This window comes from Meles meles, chromosome 2 (assembly GCF_922984935.1).
Source record: "Meles meles chromosome 2, mMelMel3.1 paternal haplotype, whole genome shotgun sequence".
In the NCBI taxonomy this organism is placed as follows: Eukaryota; Metazoa; Chordata; class Mammalia; order Carnivora; family Mustelidae; genus Meles; species Meles meles.
Window position 1 is genome coordinate 190813912 of NC_060067.1, and position 26002 is coordinate 190839913.

The 26002-nt window shown below is 36.7% G+C and overlaps 1 protein-coding gene across 1 annotated transcript in view; it reads left to right on the forward strand.

Moving 5' to 3' along the window:
* DLC1 (DLC1 Rho GTPase activating protein) overlaps positions 1-26002 on the forward strand; it is a 418852-nt gene that overhangs the window by 195676 nt on the left and 197174 nt on the right. Inside the window, exon 5 of the mRNA XM_045997026.1 lies at positions 19265-19298. Within this exon, the coding sequence (XP_045852982.1) occupies positions 19265-19298 (34 nt within the window). The remainder of the gene's footprint in view (positions 1-19264; positions 19299-26002) is intronic.

Below are 26002 nucleotides of genomic sequence, written 5' to 3' on the forward strand. Positions count from 1 at the left end.
GGTTTCATACTCCGTGATTCCAACTATTTGATATTCTGGAAAAGGCAGAACTATAGAGACAGATCAGTGGTCACGTGGAGTTGGGGAGAGGCTGAGTCGAATAGTCAGAGCACGGAGGATTTTTAGAGCAACAAAACCATGCTGTGTGATTCTGTAATGGCAGATATGTGTCATTATAGATATGTCCAAATGTAGAGAATATACAACACTAAGAGTGAACCTTACTGTAAGCTATGGACTCTGAGTGATCCTGGTGCACCAGTCAATTAACAGATGTCCAGATACACCAGTCTGTGGAGGCTGTCGGTACTGGGGGAGGCTGTGTGTGTATGAGGACAGTGAGCAAAGAGGCAATCTTTGTACCTTCCACTTGATACTGTTGTGAACCGAAAACTGTCTTAAAAAACAAAATCTGGTTTGTTTGTTTCTTTGGTTGTTTTTTTTGTTTTGTTTTGTTTTGTTTTTTAAAGGAACATTCTGAGACAAATGCTAACCTGACCAGGATTGCCATATAACCTGGGATTATCCTAGGTAATCTGGCACCCTTCCCATCCAGGTCAGACTTCCTGCACAGACAGAGTAGAAGGGAAATCTGGAAGGCTGAATGGAAATGTAACAGCAAAGAAGGGAATTCGAGTTACTACTATGGTTAAAGAAATGGATTTGGACCCCATGACCTTGTGATTTGGAGAGGAATGTCCTAGAATATTTGTCATGCCTCCAATCAGCAGCTCGATGAGGTTAAAGCTAAACAGGAACAGTGCAGAGCAGAGCTAAATACCACTGAAGAACTACAGAAGTGTCAGAAAATGTTAGAACCACTTCCCTCAGCCAACCCTTTACCATTGATGTGGACAAGAAATTAGAGGAAGGCCAAAAGAATATAAGGCTGCTGTGGACAGAGCTTCAGAAACTTGGTGAGTCTCTCCAGTCTGCAGAAAGAGCCTGTTGCCTCAGCACTGGGGCTGGAAGACTTCGCCAAGCGTTGACCACTTGTGATGCCATCTTAACCAAGAGCAGACTCTGGCTGAGCTGCAGAATAACATGATGCTGGTGAAACTGGACCTTTGGAAGAAGGCTGCAAGCATCACAGAGCAGTTTCACACTGTTCAAAAACTCCAAGACCAGGCTTCTACTAAAAAGTGTCTTGGTGCCCACCGGGAAAACCAGCAACCAAATCAGCAGCCCCCAGGGAAGAAACCATTTCTTTGAAATTGACTTCCCAAAACACCCACCTTCCAAAGCTCAACAGACTGTAACCCTTATGCCCGGATCCTGCACTTATGGCGTTCCCCTTTACTCAAATCTGGGCCTTTTGGCAAGAAACACTAAGGGGAAGGAGAGAGCAGTTATTGCCCTGAAGCGGGTCACTGCTGGAGAAATAAGACTCTTATTTTTTTACCTTTTTAAAATAATTTTTATTAACATACAATGTTGTATTTGCCCCAGGGGTACAGGTCTGTGAATCTTCGGGCTTACACATGTCACAGCACTCACCATATCACATACCCTCCCCAATGTCCGTAATGCAACCACACTCTCCCTACCCCCAACCCCCTGGCAACCCTCAGTTTGTTTTGTGAGATTAAGAGTTTCTTATGGTTTGTCTCCCTCCCAATCCCATCTTGTTTCATTTTTTCCTTCCCTACCCCCCAACCCCCACTCTTCCTCTCAACTTCCTCATATCAGGGAGATCATATGATAGTTGTCTTTCTCTGATTGACTTATTTCACTCAACATAATACCTTCTAGTTCCATCCACATTGTCACAAATAGCAAGATTTCATTTCTTTTGGTGGCTGCATAGTATTCCATTGTGTATATATACCACATCTTCTTTAGCCATTCATCTGTTGATGGACATCTAGGTTCTTTCCATAATTTGGATATTGTGGACATTGCTGCTATAAACATTCGGATGCACGTCCCCTTCAGATCACTACATTTGTATCTTTAGGTTAAATACCCAGTAGTGTGATTGCTGGGTCGTAGGGTAGCTCTATTTTCAACTTTCTGAGGAACCTCTATACTGCTTTCCAGAGTGGCTGCACCAGCTTGCATTCCCACTAACAGTGTAGGAGGGTTCCCCTTTCTCTACATCCTCACCAACATCTGTCATTTCCTGCCTCGTTAATTTTAGCCATTCTGACTGGTGTGAGGTGGTATCTCATTGTGGTTTTGATTTGTATTTCCCTGATGCCGAGTGATGTGGAGCACTTTTTCATGTGTCTCTTGACCATCTGGATGTCTTTTTTGCAGAAATGTCTGTTTATATACTCTGCCCATTTCTTGATTGGATAATTTGGGTGTTGAGTTTGATAAGTTCTTTATAGATTTTGGATACTAGCCCTTTACCTGATATGTCATTTGCAAATATCTTCTCCAATTCTGTCAGTTGTTTTTTGGTTTTGTTGACTGTTTCCTTTGCTGTGCAAAAGCTTTTGATCTTGACGAAGTCCCAGTAGTTCATTTTTGCCCTTACTTCCCTTGCCTTTGGCGATGTTTCTAGGAAGAAGTTAACTGTGGCTTCAAAGCAGTTGCTTTGAACTGTGGTGTCAAAGAGGTTGCTGCCTGTGTTCTCCTCAAGGATTTAGATGGATTCCTGTCTCACATTGAGGTCTTTCATCCATTTTGAGTCTATTTTTGTGTATGGTGTAAGGAAATGATCCAGTTTCATTCTTCTACATGTGGCTGTTCAATTTTCCCAACACCATTTATTGAAGAGACTGGCTTTTTTCCACTGGACATTCTTTCCTGCTTTATCGAAGATTAGTTGACCATGGAGTTGAGGGTCCATTTCTGGGCTCTCTATTTTGTTCCATTGATTTATGTGGCTGTTTTGTTTGCCAGTACCATACTGTCTTGATGATTACAGCTTTGTAATAGAGCTTGAAGTTCAGAATTGTGACACCACCAACTTTGGCATTCTTTTTCAACATTCCTCTGGCTATTTGGGGTCTTTTCTGTTTCCATATAAATTTTAGGATTATTTGTTTCATTTCTTTGAAAAAAATTAATGGTATTTTGATTGGGATTGCATTAAATGTGTAGATTGCTTTAGGTAGCATAGACATTTTTACAATATTTGTTCTTCCAATCCATGAGCATGGAACGTTTTTCCATTCTTTATGTCTTCCTCAACTTCTTTCATGAGTACTTTATAGTTTTCTGAGTACAGATTCTTTGGCTCTTTGGTTAGGTTTATTCCTAGGTATCATGGTTTTGGATGCAATTGTAAATGGAATTGACTCCTTAATTTCTCTTTCTTTTGTTTTGCTGTTGGTGTATAGAAATGCAACAGATTTCTGTGCATTGATTTTGTTTCCTGACACTTTACTGAATTCCTGTATGAGTTCTAGCAGTTTGGGAGTGGAGTCTTTTGGGTTTTCCACATAAAGTGTCATATCATCTGCAAAGAGTGATAGTTTGACTTCTTCTTTGCCGATTCGGATGCCTTTTATTTCTTTCTGTTGTCTGATTGCTGAGGTTAGGACTTCTAGTACTATGTTGAATAGCGGTGGTGATAGTGGACATCCCTGCCACGTTCCTGACCTTAGCTTTCAGTTTTTCCCCATTGAGATTGATATCCGCTGTGGGTTTTTCATAGATGTATCTGATGATATTGAGATATGTAAACTCTGTCCCTACACTTTGAGTTTTGATCAAGAAAGGATGCTGTACTTTGTCAGATGCTTTTTCAGCATCTATTGAGAGTATCATATAGTTCTTGTTCTTTCCTTTATTAATGTATTTTATCACGTATTTTGATTTGCCGATGTTGAACCAACCTTGCAGCCCAGGAATAAATCCCACTTGGTTGTGGTGAATAATCATTTTAATGTACTGTTGGATCCTATTAGCTAGTATTTTGGTGAAAATTTTTGCATCTGTGTTCACCAAGGATATTGGTCTGTAATTCTCCTTTTTGGGATCTGGTTTTGGGATCAAGGTAATGCTGACCTCATAAAATGAATTTGAAAGTTTTCCTCCCATTTCTATTTTTTTAGAACAGTTTCAAGAGAATAGGTATTAATTCTTCTTTAAATGTTTGGTAGAATTCCCCTGGGAAGCCATCTGGCCCTGGGCTCTTGTTTGCTGGGGGATTTTTAATGACTGGTTCAATCTCCTTACTGGTTATGAGTCTGTTCAGTTTTTCTATTTATTCCTGATTCAGTTTTGGTAGTTTATACGTCTCTAGGAATGCATTCATTTGTCAAATTTGCTGGCATATAGTTGCTCATAATATGTTCTTATAATTGTTTGTATTTCTTTGGTATTGGTTGTGATCTCTCCTCTATCATTCATGATTTTATTTATTTGGGTCATTTCTCTTTTCTTTTTGATAAGTCTGGGGTTTATCAATCTTATTAATTCTTCCAAAGATCCAGCTCCTTGTTTCATTGATTTGCTCAACTCTTCTTTTGGTTTCTATTTCATTGATTTCTGCTCTGATCTTTATTATTTCTCTTCTCCTGCTGGGTTTAGGCTTTCTTTGCTGTTCTTTCTCCAACTCCTTTAGGTGTAGGGTTAGGTTGTGTACTTGAGACCTTTCTCGTTTCTTCTATCACTATATACTTTATTGTCAGGACCACCTTTGTTGTGTCCCACAGATTTCGAACAGTTATGTTTTCATTTTCATTTTTTTCCATGAATTTTTTCAATTTTCTTTAATTTCCTGGTTGACTCATTAATTCTTTAGTAGGATGCTCTTTAGCCTCCATATATTTGAGTTCTTTCCAACTTTCCTCTTGTGATTGAGTTCTACCTTCAGAGTATTGTGGTCTAAAAGTATGCAGGGAATGATCCCAATCTTTTGGTACCAGTTGAGACCTGATTTGTGACCCAGGATTTGAGCTATTCTGGAGAATGTTCCATATGCACTAGAGAAAAATGTGTATTCTGTTGCTTTGAGATGGAATATTCTGAATATATCTGTGATGTCTGTCTGGTCCAGTGTCTCATTTAAGGCCTTTATTTCCTTGTTGATCTTTTGCTTGGATGATCTATCCATTTCAGTGGGGGGGGGGGGGGGATGTTAAAGTCCCCTACTATTATTATATTATTGTCATTGTGTTTCTTTGATTTTTGTTCTTAATTGGTTTATATAATTGGTTGCTCCTATGTTAGGGGCATAGATATTTAAAATTGTTAGATCTTTTTGTTGGACAGACCCTTTAAGTATGATATAGTATCCTTCCTCATCTCTTATTATAGTCTTTGGCTTAAAATCTAACTTATCTGTTATAAGTATTACCATTATAATGTTATAATGATGCCCATTAGCATGGTAAGTTTTCCAGCCCCTCACTTTAAATCTGGAGGCGTCTTTGGGTCTAAAATGAGTTTCTTGTAGACAGCATATTGATGGGTTTTGTTTTTTTAATCCATTCTGATACTCTGTGTCTTTTGATTGGGGCATTTAGCCCATTTACATTCAGCCCATTTACATACCTGAAATAGGTCTCTTTTAAAAAACTTTACCAATACCTGGAACTGTATCCAGAATACAGTATACAGACTCTAGTTATTTTCCTCCATTTTGTAATATAATCACCTGTGTAATCTCATGCTTTTTTACTTATATGGCTTCTATGCACACAAAAAGTTATATTAAAAGAACATATTGTTCACCAAAAAAAAAAGGTGGGAGGGTGCCTGGGTGTCTCAGTTGGTTAGGTAACTGCCTTCAGCTCAGATCGTGATCCCAGGGTCCTACAATTGAGCCCTAAATTGGGTTCCTTGCCCTGTGGGGAGTCCACTTTCCCCTCTGCCCCTCCCCCCACTTGTGCTTTCTCTCTCTCTCAAATAAATAAAATCTTCAAAAAAAGAAAAGAAACGAGGGAGAGGGGAGGAAGGGAGGAAGGAAGAAAGGAAGGAAGGATCCTACCTAATATTTATCTAAACTAACCCATCTTTGTTCCTCATAAAGTAAACACCTCTTATATTTTATGACTTAATTCAGACATTTACCTAAGAAATGCTAACAGACAACTCTTCTCTTTATGTGTTTTCAAAGAGCAAACTGTCTTTAAATATCTCAGTGTCCATACAGTGTTCATACAAAGCTTCAAAAACCTTGAAAATTTGGTTATTATTTGATTAGGATCCTTACTTCACAAGTCTTTGTGTTTTTTTTTTGTTTGTTTGTTTTAACTTTTATTTAAATTCCATTAGTTAACATACAGTGTAATATTAGTTTTAGGTTTGTGACTTTTTTTCAGTTTCCATTTGTCCTCTGTTACTCCAAGTTTTTACCTTAGGTCCTAGTCACATTTAGTGCATTCTTGTCCTTGCTCAGATCTGTGGTTTAGAGCACACATGAAGTACATATTTCAAATCAATTTTTTTTTAGTGAATACCACTACATTGAATATCTCCCTGTAACAAAATTGTTTCTGGCTCCCAGCCAAGAGCCCACTTACATGAAGTAATATTTGATAAGAGTAAATTCCAATTCAATGAACAAGGTTATAATTTGTCATAAAAAGATTTATGTATATCATTTAAGTAGTTTTAATCTGTATTTTTGCAGTTATGACTTAATGGTGTATGTTTTGAGTTTCTGTCAAAAGTTTAGTTCTGCCAAAGGTTTTTAAGTTGGAAAGCATGAAACTATGGGAATATGAGTAAATTTGGGGTAATACAAATGAACATGTATACATTGAATTATTGATATAAAGCTAAACTTATATTGGGATGTAACTGGTAGTAATAACCTGGTCAAGGTGGGTATGAGTTAAATGCTTCTTTATCTCTCATCCTTCTAAGAGACTAAGTTAAAATACAACAAATAAATCCATAATGCAAATTACTTTGTTTATAAGATAGAAATTATATGCAATTCTGTTAAATCATTGGCAAATACTTTGCCTCTGTACTTTTTTTAAAAATTTCAGTATAATTAATGTTGTATACTGAGTACAGTGTTATTACATTAGTTTCAGTTGTGCAATATAGTGATTTAACAATTCTGTACATTACTCAGTGCTCATTATAGTAAGTGTACTTTTTTTAAAGGATTTTATTTATTTTGTAAGTGTACTTTTTTTTTAAGGTTTTTATTTTAGAGAGAGTATGATTGAGGGAGGGATCTGAATTACCCTGATGATGAGTGATGGTGAGCGTCTCATGTATTGGTTGTAGCATTTCATGTATCGGTTGGCCATCTGTATGTCTTCTTTGGAGAAATGTCTGTTCCTGCCTTCTGTCCATTTTTTAGTTGGATTATTTGGTTTCTTTGGTGTTAAGTTGTATGCTTTTTAAAAATTTTTTGGATATTAATTCTTTACTGGATATTTAATTTGCAGATATATTCTCAATCCTGTAGGTTGACTTCTGGTTTTGTTGATTGCTTCCTTTGCTGTGCAGAAGCTTTTCATTTTGATGCAGTTTATTCCCAATAGTTTATTCTTGCTTTTGTTTCCCTTGCTGGGGAGGCATATCTAGAAAAATGTTGCCACTGATAATGTCAGAAATTACTGCCTGTGCTCTCTTGTAGGGGTTTTATGATGTCAGGTCTCACATTTTACTCCTTATTAATTTTGAGTTTATTCTTGCATATGGCATGAGAAATTCCTCTAGTTTTATTCTTCTGCATGTAATTGTCTAGTTTGCCCAGCACCATTTTTTGAAAAGACTGTCTTTGCATATTCTTGCCTCCTTTGTTGGAGGTTAATTGACCATATAACCCTGGGTTTATTTCTGGGCTGTCTGTTCTGTTTTATTGATCTATGTGTCTTTTTTTGTGCCGGTATCATATTTTTTTGATTACTGCAATTTTGTAGTATACCTTGAAATCTGGGATTGTGATACCTCCAGTTTTATTCTTTTTCAAGATTGCTTTGGCTATTTGGGGTCTTTTCTGGTTCCTTACATATTTTAGGATTATTCTAGTTTTGTGAAAAATGATGCAGGTATTTTGATGGGGATTGCACTGAACCTATAGTTTATTTTGGCTAGAATGGACATTTTAATAGTATTTGTTCTCCCAGTCCGTGAACATAGAATATCCTTCCATTTCTTTGTGTCATCTTCAATTTCTTTCATCAGTGTTTTATAGTTTTCAGAGTACAGGTCTTTCATCTCCTTTGTTAAGTTTATTCCTAGGGATTTTATTGTTTTCGGTACAATGTAAATGGGACTGTTTTCTTAATTTCTCTTTCTGCTACTTCATTATTAGTGTATGTTTGCCTCTATACTTTTATACAGTCTATTAAACAATATTATATTATATATAATACAGTATATATCAATGTACAATATTGATATATGTATGTATATATATATATATATAGCCAGTCTATAATATACATATCCAGTCTGTTAACAAATATTATACTACACATACACATACACATATACAGATATTATATATCTGTATCTCCAATAGTTTCTGAATCATGTATGGAATTCATTTTTGTTCAGGGAAGTTCAGTAAGTGATAAATCCATTAAGAGTTCTGGTTAAATGTGAGTGGTGGCCCCAGATATCTCCTCTAGTTCGGCATCACTGAAAGGTCCCATAAGTGCAGAAGACAAATATTCTATATTCTATATTTAATATATTCTAATATATTATATATATTATAAATATAGAATATATTCTAATATCATTCTATCATCATCAATATCATAAAATATTCTATATTTTCAGGTACAGGTATGATACCTACAAATGCCCTTGGACCCTGCTGCTCCAGGTTGCAGAACTGGGAGCCTGTTCCTCAGTGTAGGGACCCAAGAAGAATAGTGTCACTTGTTGACACCTAAGGGGGCCAAGAATGACCTATTTAGTAATAGCTGGTGAGAGGCTACAAATTAAAGATGAGGGCTGAGGATGATAGCTTCCAAACTGGGCTTTATAAAACTTAAAGGAAGTGGCTGACCAAAAAAAATTTTTTAAAAAGGAGAAATATTTCTTTCAAAATAACAGAGAAAATAATTATAAATAGTTCAAAATAAAGTAGTCATGAACACGAGGAAACAAGTTAATCTGACAGAAGGAAATGGAGGAAGCAGAGACAGACAACCTATGCTTCTTTGCATTGTTTCAAAATAAATATGTAGCTACGTTTTTATATCATAATAATAATTTTATATCATAATAATAACAAACCCAACAATAGGAATACTTAGTATTAGGAATAGGAATACTTAGCACTTAGCGAGCACTTGGGCAAGTACTATGATAATCCTCTTCTGTGCAGCATGTCATTGAATCGTCACAAATAGCCTGAGATGTAGACATTATTTCTACCCTCTTTTTAGAAGTGAGTAAACTGAGCTTGGAGAGTTCTAGAAACTTACCCAAAGTCACAGAGACAATCGGTGGCAGCAGGGAACCCAGTACTTGTTCAGATGTTACCTCTGATTTTCTGTTTTAGTTTTCAGTCTTGAATTTATAATTTTTTATTTTTACAGGCTATCTTTTTATTTCAGTTAGTGTCACCACAGCCTATAGTAAGGAACTGTGCATACAGTGGATATTTGACTCTATTAACTGAGTGGCTAGAACAAAGCAGAAGAGGATGAAAATCTCAGAGCACATAACTAATAGCATTCCAGGAAGGGGGTGGGGAAAAGGTCATCATTAAAGCATTTTAAGGAAAACAGTGGTATAGTAATAAATTTTAGCAGGACCAGTTGCCTTTGTAGTGCCCATCAGATACAAAGAGAAGGAGGGTTGCACCGGCGAAAAAGTGTGACTCAGGCTAGAAAAATGAGGACATGGACAAAATGAAAAATCCATTATGAGGGATACTAGGTGGAGTAAAGGGCACGCGTTTAACACTGAGGAGCAGATGAATTGCTGGTTTACATTGTCCACCAAGAAAAATAAACAGCCATTCTGAGTCAGTTGCTCCCTGAATAAGTCACCTGTCTTGAATATCATCTTTACTGAAAATAAGTCTACGTCTATGGTGCACCTTAACTGTGAACTTTCATTAAGCAAACTTAAAAAAAAAAAAAAAGCTTCCTTGAATAATCAGTATTTCTAAATGGCTACCATGTGCAAATCACTGTATCAAAAGTAAAAGAATACTTCTGAAGAACTCACAAATTGATTTTTTAAAAAGTTGCAAATATCCGAGAAGGAAGAAATAATGCAGTTGCTCTAGTGAAATTTATGAACACATTCAGGTATTTCAGCAGTAATTCTTTTTCCAGAATTACCAAGGTTGAGCATAAAATCAGATGTTTTAGAATATATAACTTAGAAATTCACAAAAATAGAGCAACTTACAGCAAGAGTCACAAAGTAGGATTAATAAAATATCAAAATTATGTACAATCATGTAAAAGGTAAAATGATTATACCAAAATGGTTATATAAATGTAATGGTTACTTCAATTAAACATTGCATTTAATACTGAATTACAGTTGGGGAGGGAGGCATGACTTGTTAAATTTTGAAAAAAGATTTATAACATGAAAATGTATCTAAAGGATATTGAGTTCTGTCATGAATAATATCTTAATCAGTGGTTTATTGGAAATACAGAAGCGCTGAAATTAAGAACTTCTGTAAATGCTGAGAAAAGTTAGCTAGTGTGACCAAGCCATGGGTTTTTCTGTTTATCTACCCTGCTAAAGAAATGATTTTCTTTTCAATTTAGAATAATAAGTGGCTTTTCTCTTAAACCATGTTTCTAAATATAAATGGCCTTAACAAGAGTTTTGTCACGAGCTGGACAGACTTAAAATCAGTATTTAGCTATGAAATGAGCGTGGAATGAGACTATTGTTGAAGAGTCACCAGCTTTAAATACAGGAAATGGCAGTATTTTTTTAAAAAGAAAAAAATGTTTTTAAAGGTTAGAAGCCCACAGGCACCTGGGTGGCTCAGTCATTTGAGCACCCAACTCTTGATTTTGGCTCAGGTCATGATCTCAGGATGGTGGGATTCATTAGATAGCATCCCAAATAGGGCCCCACTTCAAGCCCGGAGACAAGCCTTTGGGGCTCCATGTTCAGCAGAGAGTCTGCTTGAGATTCTCTATCCCTCTCCCTTTGCCCCTCACTCCCCTGCTCACTTGCTCTCTCCTTCTTTCAAATAAATAAATCTTTTAAAATATAAAAAATAAAAAACAATAAAGGTTAGAAGCCCAACTTAACGTTTTTATCCAGAGAGGGTCATCCCACCTCTGCTCAAAGGATTAATAAGCCACAAGAGCATCCCTTAAGAATCAACTTTATGGGGGTGCCTGGGTGGCTCAGTGGGTTAAAGCCTCTGCCTTCAGCTCAGGTCATGATTCCAGGGTTCTGGGATCGAGCCCCGCATTGGGCTCTCTGCTCAGTGGGGAGCCTGCTTCCTCCTCTCTCTGCCTGCCTCTCTGCCTACTTGTGATCTCTCTCTGTCAAATAAATAAATAAAATCTTTAAAAAAAAAAAAAAGAATCAACTTTGTATTTGCTCAGACACTCACACAACTATTTTAAGCCAAGGCCCCAAGTTTCTATACTTGGCCCCAGGTAGAATATAGATGAAGCCATGGTTTCAGCCTATATATAAACAGTTGTTATAGTCAAAGATGTTGGAAAAAAAAATCCCTCAATATGGCTGACAACATTCATTAAATAAGACATGTCAAATTTTTTTTGGAAATAAGGATACACAATTATGCTATTATGCAAGCATTTATTTCACTCTGGTCATATATGTGTACTCTGAAGATAGTCCTCAAACTAGGACATTGTCTCTTCCACTGTAACTGAATTTCCTTTGCCTTCCATTGAATGATTCAGAAACTAAGTTAATCTGAAATTATGAATGCAAGGGAGTAAACCCTTGGTGACCTTTGACTTCACCAGTCTTATGAATAAAGGTATAGTAGACTGTGCTTTAAGACCCAGATTCTACTGTAATCCCCAGTTGGCCAATTTAGAGTCTGTAACGTCGGGTAAATCATTAATCTCCTTCAATCTTAACATCCTTATAGGCAAAATGACAGCAAAAGAGCTAGATCCATGTTTCCCAACATAGGAGCCCATAGAGTACTGGTGAACATCAGCTGATACATGGATGAATATTTTAAATTTTAATAGTTATTTATTTTCATGTGTGTGTTATGAATAATATAACCAAAATTTCAAACCCGTAAATTCATGTATTTTGTTTTTGTTATTTAGAACAAGTAAAAAAAAGGATATTTATTTAAATTTAATATTTAAATTTTATTAAATAAATAATTTATAAGATACATTTATGTAGTTAAGACTGAAAAGGTGGTATTCAGAGTATTTTAGAAAACACAACTAAATGATATCTAAGTCCTCTCCACCATGAAGAGCCTATATTTTTAATAAAAGAATGATGACTGTCAAAACTAGTGAACTACTTTGTAAACCAAAACAGATGATATCAGATTACCCATTAGATGCAGCTTTTCAATGAACTTCTTTGTTCAGCTGGGATCAAATAGAAATCATAGACTAGTTAACAATATCACAGACTGGACTGAATTCAAAAGAGTCTTTAAATAAAGAGATGGAAACAAACTCATTTTTCAATGTACCTTCTTTCCTTTTATGTAGTCTTTCATGTCTTCCCTAAAATGTGAATCTCCAAACTCTTTCTGTTGCCCATTGTGCCCACAATGGGCTCTTGTGCCCTCATCTGAGACAGAGACTGATCCATCACTGGGGAATGTTTTCCTGTAATTTCTAAGGACGTAATTACCCGTTTTGAAATTTGTCTGTAAAATATTTTTGTGGGAACAACAGTGAGTGTTCTTAAGGGAAAGGAATAAATTACTTTGCCACTGATTCTTGCCATTTTTAAAAAAGCAAATGAAAAGAATTCCTGTAGAACAAAACAGAATATCTGAGACATTTGTGTGAACATGTCTAATAAAATATGCAAAACAAGCGCTGCCTATATAGAGAGAAAATACAAAATAAATGGTAGTAGTTTGTTGTTTACTGTAGGACCCCCCCAAAAAAATCCCTTCCTAGAACATGAGGAGGATCTTTCAGTCTATCCTAGCTTCCCATTGATTGAAGGATTAATTTTCAAAGGGCCTTCTTAATGGTAGTATTCTATGGTTCTGATTCCAAAGAACTAAGAAAGTAATTTATATTAGTGAGGGATGTGGTTTATTAATTAAAATAGCACATTATAGAGGAAAAATCATACTCCATTTCCAACTAAAATCATCAGGAAGAAATTAGATCAACAAATTTTTGTTCACAAAATGAATTCAGATATAACTTCTATTACTTATGTAACTATTAGCAGCTTCTGTGTAGTTGGTGTAAGTTCCTAAAAGGTGTCCAGCTGAGGTCCCTCTTGAAAGTGCAGAAAGTCATTCTAGCAGCAGACCAAAAGAATCAACATATGTCTACAACATTTCCGGAAGGCATGTCAAAACCAGCATTTCCCCCAACCATGTTTCACATCAAAAACATAAACACACACACACACACAGACTAAGCTCCCACACACAGCTTTAAAAGACCTCATTAAGAGAAAGAGAATTATTTTCTTCCCTTTTCCTAAAAAGCTTTCTCTTTACCGTTTTTTTAAAATTCAATTACAAAACACCTTAACAGATCACTTAAATGAAAATCTTTACTTGCAAGGAACTAGTGGAGGATCAGTACAGCCATTAAACAAATATTTAAGATTGTTATGCTATCATTTGAATATCACAAAGAAGAATAACAAGACCACGAATGATTTTCTTCTCTCATTTGGAAGTTATTAGTAGACTTCCCTTTGTTCCATTAAGAAATCAGAGAAGAAAATATGAAGTTACAGCAAACCCATATGGGCAGCAGGAAAATCCTATTTAATTGCTTTATTGCCAGAAATGTTAAATCACTTCCTGAGGATACAGTTCAAATGAAACATATGGCAACTATTAACAAAAAACCCTAATGAATTCAAAAATATGCTTTTTAAAGGAGCTTTCTCATAAGCAACATCCATACATGTTATTTAAACTGAATATATGAATATGTGTTTGGTACTTTAATTCCACAAATGTTTGATGAACACTTACACTGTAACAGACTGTACAGCCACCTTGCATGGACTGTTTTGTTCCAAACGCAGGAACAGGTAAAACACTATGGGACCTCAAGACCTGAATCCCAGATCTAGCCAGGACTCTTCTCTGAAGTCAAAGACAAAAAGAATCTTTGGACCAATGTCTCCTTCCAAAAGGTTCAGGGCCCAAGAAAACCATTCCATTTCCACCTGGGTGGTCCTAATTATCAATTGTCTTCTCACTCCTTTTGATGTCACACCAGTGATGGTGCTAATCATCAAATGCAATTGAACACCCACTATATGAAACTATTCTCTGTCTTTCATGTACCTTCTTCGACTGGATTGTGAATTCCACAAAGAAGGAACAGTTTGCTAAAGCTTTCTGTACATAGGATAATGGGAGGCATATAATTTAAGAAGCAACAAATAGCTTCAATTAATTGAAAATGAAGTGTCAGCATTTTTTTTAAGATTTTTATTTATTATTTATTTGACAGAGAGATTACAAATAGGCAGAGAGGCAGGCAGAGAGAGAGGAGGAAGCAGGCTCCCTGCTGAGCAGAGAGCCCGATTCGGGACTCAATCCCAGGACCCTGAGATCATGACCTGAGCCGAAGGCAGAGGCTTAACCCACTGAGCCACCCAGGCACCCCAAAGTGTCAACATTTTAAAAAGTTACTTATAAACCTTTTCTAGAGAGACAGTTCTCCCTCGAATTCAGAGATATATCAGCTGAGAGATAGGCAGCTATTGACTGTGTGGTTTACTTTGAAAGAGCAGTTATAAAAACCTGGGTGCATGAAACTTTGACTTTCCTATGTCCACATCGTGCAGTTGTTTCATGGAAGTGAGCCTTGGTGGCTTAAAGAATCACACAGAACATGGTGAGGTTCTTAAGTAATAGGCATTGACTACATGGAGACTAAAATATTTTTGCTTTATAGCACAACTCATTGCTTAATAAAAGTTTATTAAATATTTACTTATATGTACTCAGTGACACACCATGCAATCAAATAGAACAAAATATGGAAAAGGCCTGTTGCTGGTCAACCTATGATTTGGGGCAAGATGTTCAATTTGTCTTAAATTCCTTGGCTGTAAGAAGAGAGAGCTTATTACTTAGATAATTTCTAAATATCTCATACAGATATTCCTGCACAGATATTTTGTGATCTCAGTCAATATTCTATCATGGAATCTCTACCAAATTTTCTTCTCCCTTGTTTCAAAAAGACCGTGATTAGTGTTTTGGAACTAGTGTTAGGAGGACCTCAGAGGCCTGCATGCCGGTGGTTGTGACCTGGCTTCCATCACTGACGGCGACCTCACAAAAGTTACTTCCCTTTCCAGGACTCCATGGGTTATTCTAAGGAGTCAGTGAATTTATGCAGGCAAAGGCTTAAAACTGTACCTTGTACCTATTCAGAATCTAGTTAAGTGTTCGCTATTTCCTCCTGTGGCACCTTTTTCATGGACATCTTTTTTTTTTTTAATATTTTATTTATTTATTTGACAGAGAGAGAGTTAACAAGTAGGCAGAGAAGCAGGCAGAGAGAGGGGGAAGAAGGCTCCCTGCTAGGCAGAGAGCCTGATGCGGGGCTCTATCCCAGAACTCTGAGATCATGACCTGAGCCGAAGGCAGAGGCTTAACCCACTGAGCCACTCAGGTGCCCCTCATGGACATCTTTTAACTGCTTATCACCAACCTTTACAAACTTGTCAGTGGAACAGTTTGGGTTTTGTTTTGTTGTTTATTTGCTTTTCGCAGAAGAGAAAATTTAATTGGAAAGACCTCATCTCCAGTCAGGTAGGAAATCCAGGGGCTGAGCTTAAAATACAACATAGTATGAATTTAAGTCCTTCTCTCCCTCTCCCCACAGAGAGAAAACTCATGCAACAGTGGAGGTGTAAGGGGGTGCCAGAGGAAAAGGGAGAGAGAGAATCCTAAGCCGCCTCCATGTTCAGCGTGGAGTCTGTTGGGGGTTCTCAAGCTCAAGCTCACAACCCTGAGACCATGAAATAAACTGAAATCAAGGGCCAGATCCTCAACCTACTGAGCCACCCAGGCACCCAAATTTAAGATACATGAAAAGTCAACAAATATCACCGAAACTATGTGATAATTTTCCTGTAAAGGGGAAAACAGCTTTTCTATAGTGGAGAATCACAACAGTTCTTCTTGAAGGAAAGGAAAAATAGATGACCCAGTATAAATGAGGGGATGCTGAGGTACATACCTAACCCCTATGCAATCCCTCTGATGCCCTGGTCTCTGGACATGACCCTCCACTCTGCCATTTACTCACCTGATAGTCTCCTTACAATGCACCTTTGCCAGGATGCAGTCAGCATTCACATTCGGAGAACAAGGAGTGAACAACAAAATGTAGATAGAAATTAAGTCAAAATATACCTCCACTATAGATTAATCTTGCCAAAATAAAACGCCCCTCTATTTTTTACCCCTAGAGAGATTTGCCTCTTATTTGAAAATTGCATCAATCTCAAATTCAAAATCTCAAAGTTCTGAAAGTGAGGATCTCAGCAGTAATCAGTATCTCACAAGTATATAGGTATCTTGAACTTGATGATCCTAGAAATGAAGATTGATGCTATTTCCTTAGGCGTATCTGCAGCTGAGGTGCATGTGAGCTTTCCCCTTCCTCGCCTTCTCCCCCTGTGTGCTTTGCATGCACACGCAACAAAATTACTTACCCATTTGAGACTACTTTTCTTACCCCAACTTCAGGGACAAAGTCTCCCAAAGAGGGAGAGGTGTCAGTTGTAGACATCCTGTTTGGTCTGGTTTGGGGTAGAAGGTATCAAAGCCCAGTGGGTCAGATGGATTGAAGTCTTCCCATACAAGTTAATACCTTCATGTTCACAATATTATAAATTTGAATAACTGAGGTAAATGGGAACCAGAAGTTCAACTTCCTTAATTTATTTTAGAATATCCATTGAAAGTAGAATTAGACATTTGTACTTTAAAGTCTTTTGAAAACATCTCCTCCTGAACTCTGTTTTTTTTTTTTTTTTAAACATTTTTTATTTATTTATTTGACAGAGAGAGATCACAAGTAGGTAGAGAGGCAGGCAGAGAGAGAGAGGGAAGCAGGCTCCCCGCTGAGCAGAGAGCCCGATGCGGGACTCGATCCCAGGACCCTGAGATCATGACCTGAGCCGAAGGCAGCGGCTTAACCCACTGAGCCATCCAGGCGCCCCTGAACTCTGTTTTTTAAATAATGATAGTAAGAGATGATAGTTGCTGGGAATGGAACTTCTAGACCACACCTATCAGTAAATCGACCCATTGGCCCAATACCCATAGAAACAAATAGTATCAGCATTTACCTTTTCCTGAAGACCTCAAATGCTTTATCAAGCTACCACAGTTGGTCTTTTCAGCAACCTGAAGAAGTTGATGTGATTATTCCCATCTAATAAAGGAGGAATCTTGGGGCGCCTGGGTGGCTCAGTTGGTTAAGCATCTGCCTTCAGCTCAGATCATCGTCCCAGGGTCCTGGAATAGAGCCCAGCATCAAGCTACCTGCTTATTCAGGTTCTGAGTCTCCCTCTTCTCCTTCCCCTGCTCCTGCTCTCTCTCTCCCTCTAAAATAAATAATAAAAATCTTTAATGATAATAGTAATAATAATATAAAGGAAGAATCTGAGCCTTGGAGAAACAGAGCAGAGATCCGAAATGCCCAGAAATCCACCAGAAAATTTACTTTTACTTTTTTACAGGACAAAGAAATTGAACTATAAAAATTCTCCCCAAATTCAAAGAATATTTTTTTGTTTCATTTGTTGCCAGTATCTTTTTAAGGATAGTATGTGTTTTCAGACAAGAAAAGAATTATATGATGATTGACAATTATTATACCTGGATCTAGTAACTTTACTGATAGTTCCCCAACTCTCGTTTTTCTTTTTCTTTTTATTTTCTTTTCAGTTTTATTGAGGTATAGTTGACAAAATTGTAAGATATTTAAAATTTATATCATGGTGATTGGAATACATTCGCATTATGAAAGGATTTCCACTTAATTACTACATTCATCACTTCTCATGTTTATTGGGTGTTTTGTTTTGTTTTGGTAAGAACACAAGTTCTACTCTCTTAGCAAATTTTAATTATATAATATAGTGTTATCAATTATGGTCACCATGTTATACATTAGATCTTCAGACCTTCTTTATCCTTTTTTAAATACATTTTTAAATTGTTTTTTAAGATCTTATTTATTTATTTGACAGAGATCACAAGTAGGCAGAGAGGCAGGCAGAGAGAGAGGGGAAGCAGACTCCCCGCCAAGCAGAAAGCCCAGTGGAGGGTTCGATCCCAGAACCCTGAGATCATGACCTGAGCCAAAGGCAGAGGCCCAACCCACTGAGCCACCCAGGGGCCCCCAGACCTTCTTCATCTTATAACCAAGAGTTTATATACACTTTTACCAAGTTCTCCCTATTTTTCCAGCCCCTTGCAACTTTTCTATTCTCTGATTTTAGAAGTTTCACTTTTTTTAATTCCACATATAAATGATACTGTGTACCATTTGTCTTTGTCTGTCTGGCTTATTTCACTTAGTGTAATGCCCTCAAGGCCCACATGATTGCAAATGGCAGGATTTCCTTCTTTATTGTGCCTGAATAATATTCCATTGTATATATATCATATATGCCTTATCCATTCATTCATTGACGGACATTTATGTTGTTATCATATTGAGGCTGTTGTGAATAATGCTGCAGTGGACATGAAAGTACAGCTATCTCTTTGATATCTTTTCATTTCCTTTGGATATTTAACCAGAAGTGTGATTGCTGGATCATACAGTAGTTCTGGGTTTTTTGTTTTTGTTTTTGTTTTTTTTTGAGAAATCTTTATACTGTTTTCCATAGTGGCTGTACAGTTTACACTCCCATCATCAGTGCACAAGCATTTCCTTTTCTTCACATCCTTGCCAACACTTGTAATTTCTTGTCTTTTTCCTAATGACCATTTGAACAGTTGGAAGGTAATATCTCATTGTGATTTTGATCTGCATTTCCCTGATGGTTAGTGATTTTGAGTACCTTTTCATGTACATGTTGGTCATTTGTATGTTCTTTATGGAACAATGTTAAGTTTCCTTTGCCTGCTCATTTTCCTGCTGTTGGGTTCTATTTAATTTTTGCTCCATTTATGATAGTTCATTTTGTTCCTGATGATGTTGTGATATTTCTTTCTAGTAATAACATAATTCTATGGCTTCTTTTTTTTCAGGCACTTCCAGGAATTTCAGACAAGGAAAAGGCTGGTAAGGTGACATTTGGTTATGTTTTCCATCCTATTGTGGAATAAGATTCCATCTTCATGTAGACATTGCATTAAATATTAGAAGTGTATAAATCTCTTCTGTGTCTAGGCTTCTCGCCAATCTCTAAGCAAATATTACAATTGAATTCCTGAAAAAGCAATTTGGTTTGCTCAGAATGTAAGAAAAAAGTGTGGTTTCTTAACAGAACATTACATCACATTAGAAAAAGATGTATGCTTCTTGTAGCCATATCCACATTTTTTTCCCTTGAGGAAAAGAATTCAGTGTTGCTTAGTGTACTGGGAAACAGCCTTTGGAAATCAATTGTCAATAATTATCAAGGTTTATTTTGTCATAAGTAGCTTATATAGTAGTCAGAAAACAAGATGTACTTATTTAAAGCTGATGCTGTAATATCAAATATATAATTTTGAAACAATATCAACAGTTATATGAGAAAATTAGAATATATTTCTATACTCTGTGCTATGATTATAGCTATTAGCAGTATCATGGGAGATGGATAAGGACTGATGAGAAACATGGAAATGTGAAAAATTAGACTTCGATTGGTGGATTCAAATGCTTAAAAAAATCTTTTAGTCTTCCTCAATACTGTTTTATGTTTAATGTATAATAATAATGATGATAATCTTTTAAAAAACAGATTGATGTTTTACTACCAAATTAAAGCTTATCACTTAGAAACTAAACATTTGTGATTTTTAAGAGCTGTATTAAGTGTTTATAGTCATGTAAAAGATTGCATGACTTCAGTGACTCTACACTGAAGCATTAGTTCAGTGATTTAATGTGGAGGATGTTCTCGTTATAGTTCAGTGAGCCTACTTTCACCACTAGGTAGTTTTCACACAGAGGTTTTCATAGTCTGTATCCTTCCATGAGCTAGACTTTTCTCTCATGTTTAGGCTATGTCTGATTTCTTTACTTTAATTTGTTGAAAGGTAGCCCTTCAGTACAGACAGAAAATATTGAACTGGCATCATGTGTCAGTTCAAGAGAAGAACTGTTCGGTTTAACAGGGAGTGGTATTACATGGGTTAGTAGCATGTACTAACTGAATTCTGGTTATAGCCCCAGTGCTCAAATAGCTCAAATAGATGTTCAGCTGTCTAGTTGGGACAAGAAGTAAATGGTTAAATAACATTTGCATCACAAAGAGAAAGAAACGTAGCCAAAATCATGCTTTATCTTGGGTTGTGACACTCTCTGTAATTTCCAAGAGTAGCTACAATTTAAACAAAGTATGTAACAGAGCAAAGTTGTCATCTTATTCCAGAATGTCAGCAAATTCTTTCATACCCCATGGAGAAAATTAGGATGTGAATTCTTGGCTGGTGGGGAAGGGGGAGAAGGGATGGAAATGCCACTGCTTGAAGGAATGGATCTTTTCCTTCGCCACTTAAAATGATTTCATTGTGACAGGGAGAAGACCTTTAATTTTTCAATCTTCTCATGTATTTAAAAGATATGTTTATTAGAACAAAGAACTAGTTAAAAAGTGTACATGTAGTGTAACCACTGCTTTTTATCATAATCCAACTACAAAACACAAAAACAAGAAATTGTCACTTTTCAATGATCTATTTGGGTCATTTCTATAATGCTGGGGCACAAATGAAAAGAGCTCATAAATTCCATTCACAGAGGTTCCATAGGGTGATCTGTGAAAAGTAGGATCTACCAATAGATACAAATGACCTACCCAAGCCCCCAGATGCTTAACCCGGGATGGACTAATTTGAACAGGACCTGGCTTCGGTGTATTAAAACATTAGAATGACTGGAATGGACTCCAACATGGTTTTGATACACATTTCTTGAGAATGTACCATTAGTTTAGAAGGAAATGTAATTTTGTTTGATAATATAACCATAAGAAAAAAATTATTTTTAAAAAATCAATGAATTTATGTATCAAGATAAAGGCTTGTGTTTGAATAGTAACAGATAAAAGAGAATATGACCGATTTCAAGTTTTAAAGGACTATAGTAATCTAGGCAAACTAATTCTTATATTTCTAAAGTTTATTATGCCCTATTTAAAGTACTTAAAATATTTTTAAGATTATATGAAAATGTGAATCTCTTTATTCCTCTTTATGAATCTCTCTTTTTAAGCCCTGCTAGCCAGAAGAATGGCAGTGAAGGCAGAGGACGTACTCAATTTTCTGGGGGTTAATTGAGCTCTTAAATAGGATTAAGCTTCATTCCCGCCCCTAAGGCCTGTCTTTTTTTTTTTTTTTCTGTCTTGTTAAATGAATGTAACCTATTGTTCCATATTAAGAAAGTCTATTTTTAATCTGTGTGACCTCTCATCCACGCCAACTGGAACCAATCCCACCAAGCCTTGTGAAGCTCTAAAAAAATTCAGTTTGGGTACATTCCATTAATAATTCTTGAGATACAGTTGTGTGGTTGTTTCGGTGTGTGCTTTAAGTAGACATCTTCTATTCTGATCCATGTGGCTATGTAAATACATCCAGGCGCACTTAATCCCACTGCTCATCTTCCACTTTGTGATGACAAAAATCTCCAAGGGGAAACATTTTGAAAGAGCCTCCCATTGATTCATTCATTCCAGAAATATGTACTGAACCGCAGCATATTCTAACACCTTACTAGGATCTATCAAGGAAGCAGTTTATGAATAAGGTATATTCCTTGCCCTGAAGGAACTCAATCTCTAGTCAAGAATATTCCATTGAGCCAGCATCTTCCTTCTCCTCTTCTCAATTGAGAATTTCTTAAACTGCCTTGTTCAGAAAGTTCCCAAGAAAGTAACCAAAGTATCAAAATGTACGTTCTCAGGATCTGAATTAGTTTGTTTTTAAAAATCATAATTAATCATGTGAGTATGAATGTGTAATTGTATCCAACACATAATATTTTCATATGATTTGCCTTATGCCACCAGCATCTGTATGCCCCTAAAGAGTGGGCCCAATGCCTTTGGTACATTCTCTAGCACATCTGCTTCCTATCTGCGTGGCCTTGAGCAAGTTACTTAACCTCCTCATTTCCCCATTTCTAGAATATAAATAAAGAAGCTGCCATGTTGTTGTTGTAAGGCAACAATGCTTGGCACAAAATAGACCCTAAAAAATGGTAGCTGTTTTTATGATAATTGGTTGTGCTTCTAACTACCATGTGTAGAAGCCAAATAGAAGCTAGCTGTGTTACCGCTGCCTATGTCTGCTCCAAGAGTTCTTAAATGCTTCCTCAGGGCATCAATTAACAGTTAAGTAGCCGTCCATGTGGAAAAAAGAGATCACTTTCTCTGCAAGCCTCTGAGTGAGTTAATTCAGACAGAAGTTATCACAGCATAGGCAGAGTTGGTCATATTTTAACCTTTCATTAGAAATTCCTGTGTCTGTTAGGGTGAAATTCTCTCTTGTGAACAGATAATCTTCAGTCTTCACAATTAGCCCATGAGAAATGTATATCCTATATCCTATTTTCCTATGATTACATTTATCCACTGTATCCCTAGTCCCTGAGGTAATTGAATCCTGTCTTCCCAGCTCCCATCCTCTCTCCCTCAGCTCCTGCACACAATCCTGTCAACACTGCCTTCTAATCAACCTTTGTCCCTTCTCCCCACCATTGCATTAATACAGCCCTCCACTTCCCACTGGACTTTTCCAACAGCAACCGGAACTGGTTTCCCTGCCTCAACCTGTCATTACACCAGTCCACTCTCTACACCATCACCAGAGTGATGTTTGAAAAGCACCACCTGGCCCTATCATTTCCTGCCTTAACATTTTCTTTGTCTTCCTGCTCTCTACAGACAAGGTCAAAGCTTCCTGCATCATACCTGGCCATTTGTAATCTGGAAGCAGTATTGTTTATTATACTGCGTGTGTCCATTTTGTCACTCAGATCCATTATTTCTTCCCTGCTCTGTGCCCTGGAGGTTGACCAGTGTGGGCAGAACTAGTGGGCTGCTCACTTTTTTGTCTTTCCTATTCCACCAGTGAGGAGCCAGAGGTGACTGGGAGAAGAGGAAGGCAGGGCATGACAGTGGGACTCTGAGCTTGGGTAGTTATCCCCCATTTGTTTCCCAAGGAATCACTGCTGGTTTCTCTTAGGTGGCCCTTTCCACACAAGTTCCCAGGTGCTGAAAATCATTCTCGTCTTGCCCTTCTGACTTTCCTAATTTTTGTAAATAGTTCTGTTCCTCAGTATACCCAATGTACCATCTGTTTTCTGTTAGGAGTCTCACCAGTATACCTACCAATATTTTCTCTTTCTCTCCTTGTGTTGGTTTGCTGGTTTGTTCATCCAACTTCAGCCACCTCATAAAGTCACAACCCTTTACTAACTCTGTAAATCTCTAGTTTTACCTAGATCATGCAACCACCTTTCAAAAAATACAGATGATAGACAGAGATAGAAAAAGAGAGAATTGCCTTATTCAGGGGGGGGAAAAGATGTGGACTATGTTTTTCTTCATCCTAAATGAATATAGTTTCATTTAATTGTATGGGAGAGAAAATATCTATACTTATGATTTAGAATATGTCCTCTATTGTATAGATGCATATAAATTAGAAAATTAGCATTGCATTTTAGTTGCCAAAATGTGACTCTGAGCATATTTGAAAAGTAGCAATATAGAATAATATGAAATCTCTCATTCTAAAAAACATTAAATCACAAAAGACCTTGTAGATTTTGTCAGAATTCATGGCAGCTCTGGAAAATAGACCATTATCATTAGCCAAAAAATGGCAAATTTTTTTGCCTTGTATATCTTGGTAATTCTGCTTGATCCAAAAATATTGTCTCCTTAATGAATTAGTTCCCAGGCAGAGTTAGTCATTAATGCTTTCTGTGCTCCTAGAAAACTCTATACATTTGTTACAGCAATCTTACTATCTTGTGTTGTTGTATGTCCTCATCTCTTGGCCATGATCTTTTCTAGATAAGGAATATTATCTTTGTGTGCCCTCTAATTAAAACAGCTAATAAGCACATAGTGAGTGTTCTATAAATACATGCTAACCAATAAATTATAATTACAAAGATGCTTTGGCTTCAATCTTAATGATTTAATGTTGATATGGTTCTAAAAAGTTATTTAACTGTTCCTCCTCTTCCCCCACCCCATGACTCCTACTACCCCCACAACTGCCAAATATTTCAGCTGTATAATTAATTAATGGTGTTATTTGGGGACCTATCCCATACAAATGTGTAAAGGGCACCATTGAGAAAGATGACTTAGGATCTGACTTTGGTTACATTCCTTGGTCATTTTTCTTAGAATGTTTGTATTCCTGCCTCTAGGTTAGTTCGTTGGCCAGAAAATGTTAAAATCAAGATAATGAATAATTATAGCCTTAAACACTTGTGAAAGATAGCTTTCAGAAGCATATAACAGATTCACAGTCTCTCCAAACTTTGTGTTGAGGCTAGTAAGGCAGAACTTAGAAATCAAACACTTCTTTGTGACAAATATGTGAGGGGGAAAAATCAGGGTTTTCATAATTTCATTCCAAGGTCCTTGTAAATATACTAATAACAAAACCCAGATTTGGTGCCTTTTGATATTAGTTTTCTTGGCTGCCTTTGATCACTGAGAAGGGGAATACAGAGGACAACAATAACAAACAAACATACAAAAAAATCCCAAAATACAAAGATGTGCCCGATCTGATTATCTTTGCTTGATTCAGGGAATTATCCTTCCAATGTATTCTGCTCTAAGTCATGTTTCAGTATCTACAGATATTGGGATTTAATGAAAGAATAAAAATAGGACTACTCTAGTTCAGAGTTTTCCTTCTGAGAAAGACTCTGCTCTATATCATGTCTCTATTTTAGTACAGATCAGACTGGTTTTAGTACTGTCTTACTGACTGGGCTGTAAGCACCCTGAAAGACAGAATTTTGTTTTGTTCAACTCAAACTCCCTATGCCTGACATTAAAGTAGTTCCTTGCTGTTTGGTAAATAAAGGAATCAATAAGATCTTTAAAAAAAAAAAAGGCAAATGCATTACTCCATATGCATAATACTCTTTAGAACCAAAAGCAAAATCTTATCCTCCTATTCTAAGTGAAACACTTTCTGTGACTGCAAAGGCCCCAGCTGTTTTACAGGGTTCGGCAGGATCTGAAAATTGTCTTTATCTGGCCAGGCTGGGCTTTGGCCAACTTTCCAAATCCTTTATTCCCTTTCACTCTCCAAAAATGAATTTCATTATTTTTCTACTAGTAGCTTATAAATACTCACTTGCTTCACTTTTCTTAGTATTATGGTCTCTGCTTGCCTGCTTTTTTATGAGGAAGGAATTTAGGGTATGCCCACACATAACCTCTCAGTTTCTCTGAAACCTAATGTAAACTAATCCATGAAAAGTTGGCTGTGGTGGACTGGGCTGTTGAGAGGAAACACATTAGTTTTCGGGTATCAAGGAATTCATGAAAAATATAAGTAAGTTATTCTTAAATGCCAAAAATCTTGAATTCATAGGACATTTTTCAATACAGATAACTTTCTGAATCTGTTTCTAAATGTTCTGTTGGTATTTCATTTATTACCAAGTAGAAAAATAAATCTACTCTATCACCAGAACCAATCAAACATATTTCCTTTTCTCCCCAATTAAATTTCAAGAGACATAGGTACATGATAATTTCTCTTTAAAGTTCCAATTTGAATGATTTCTCCTCT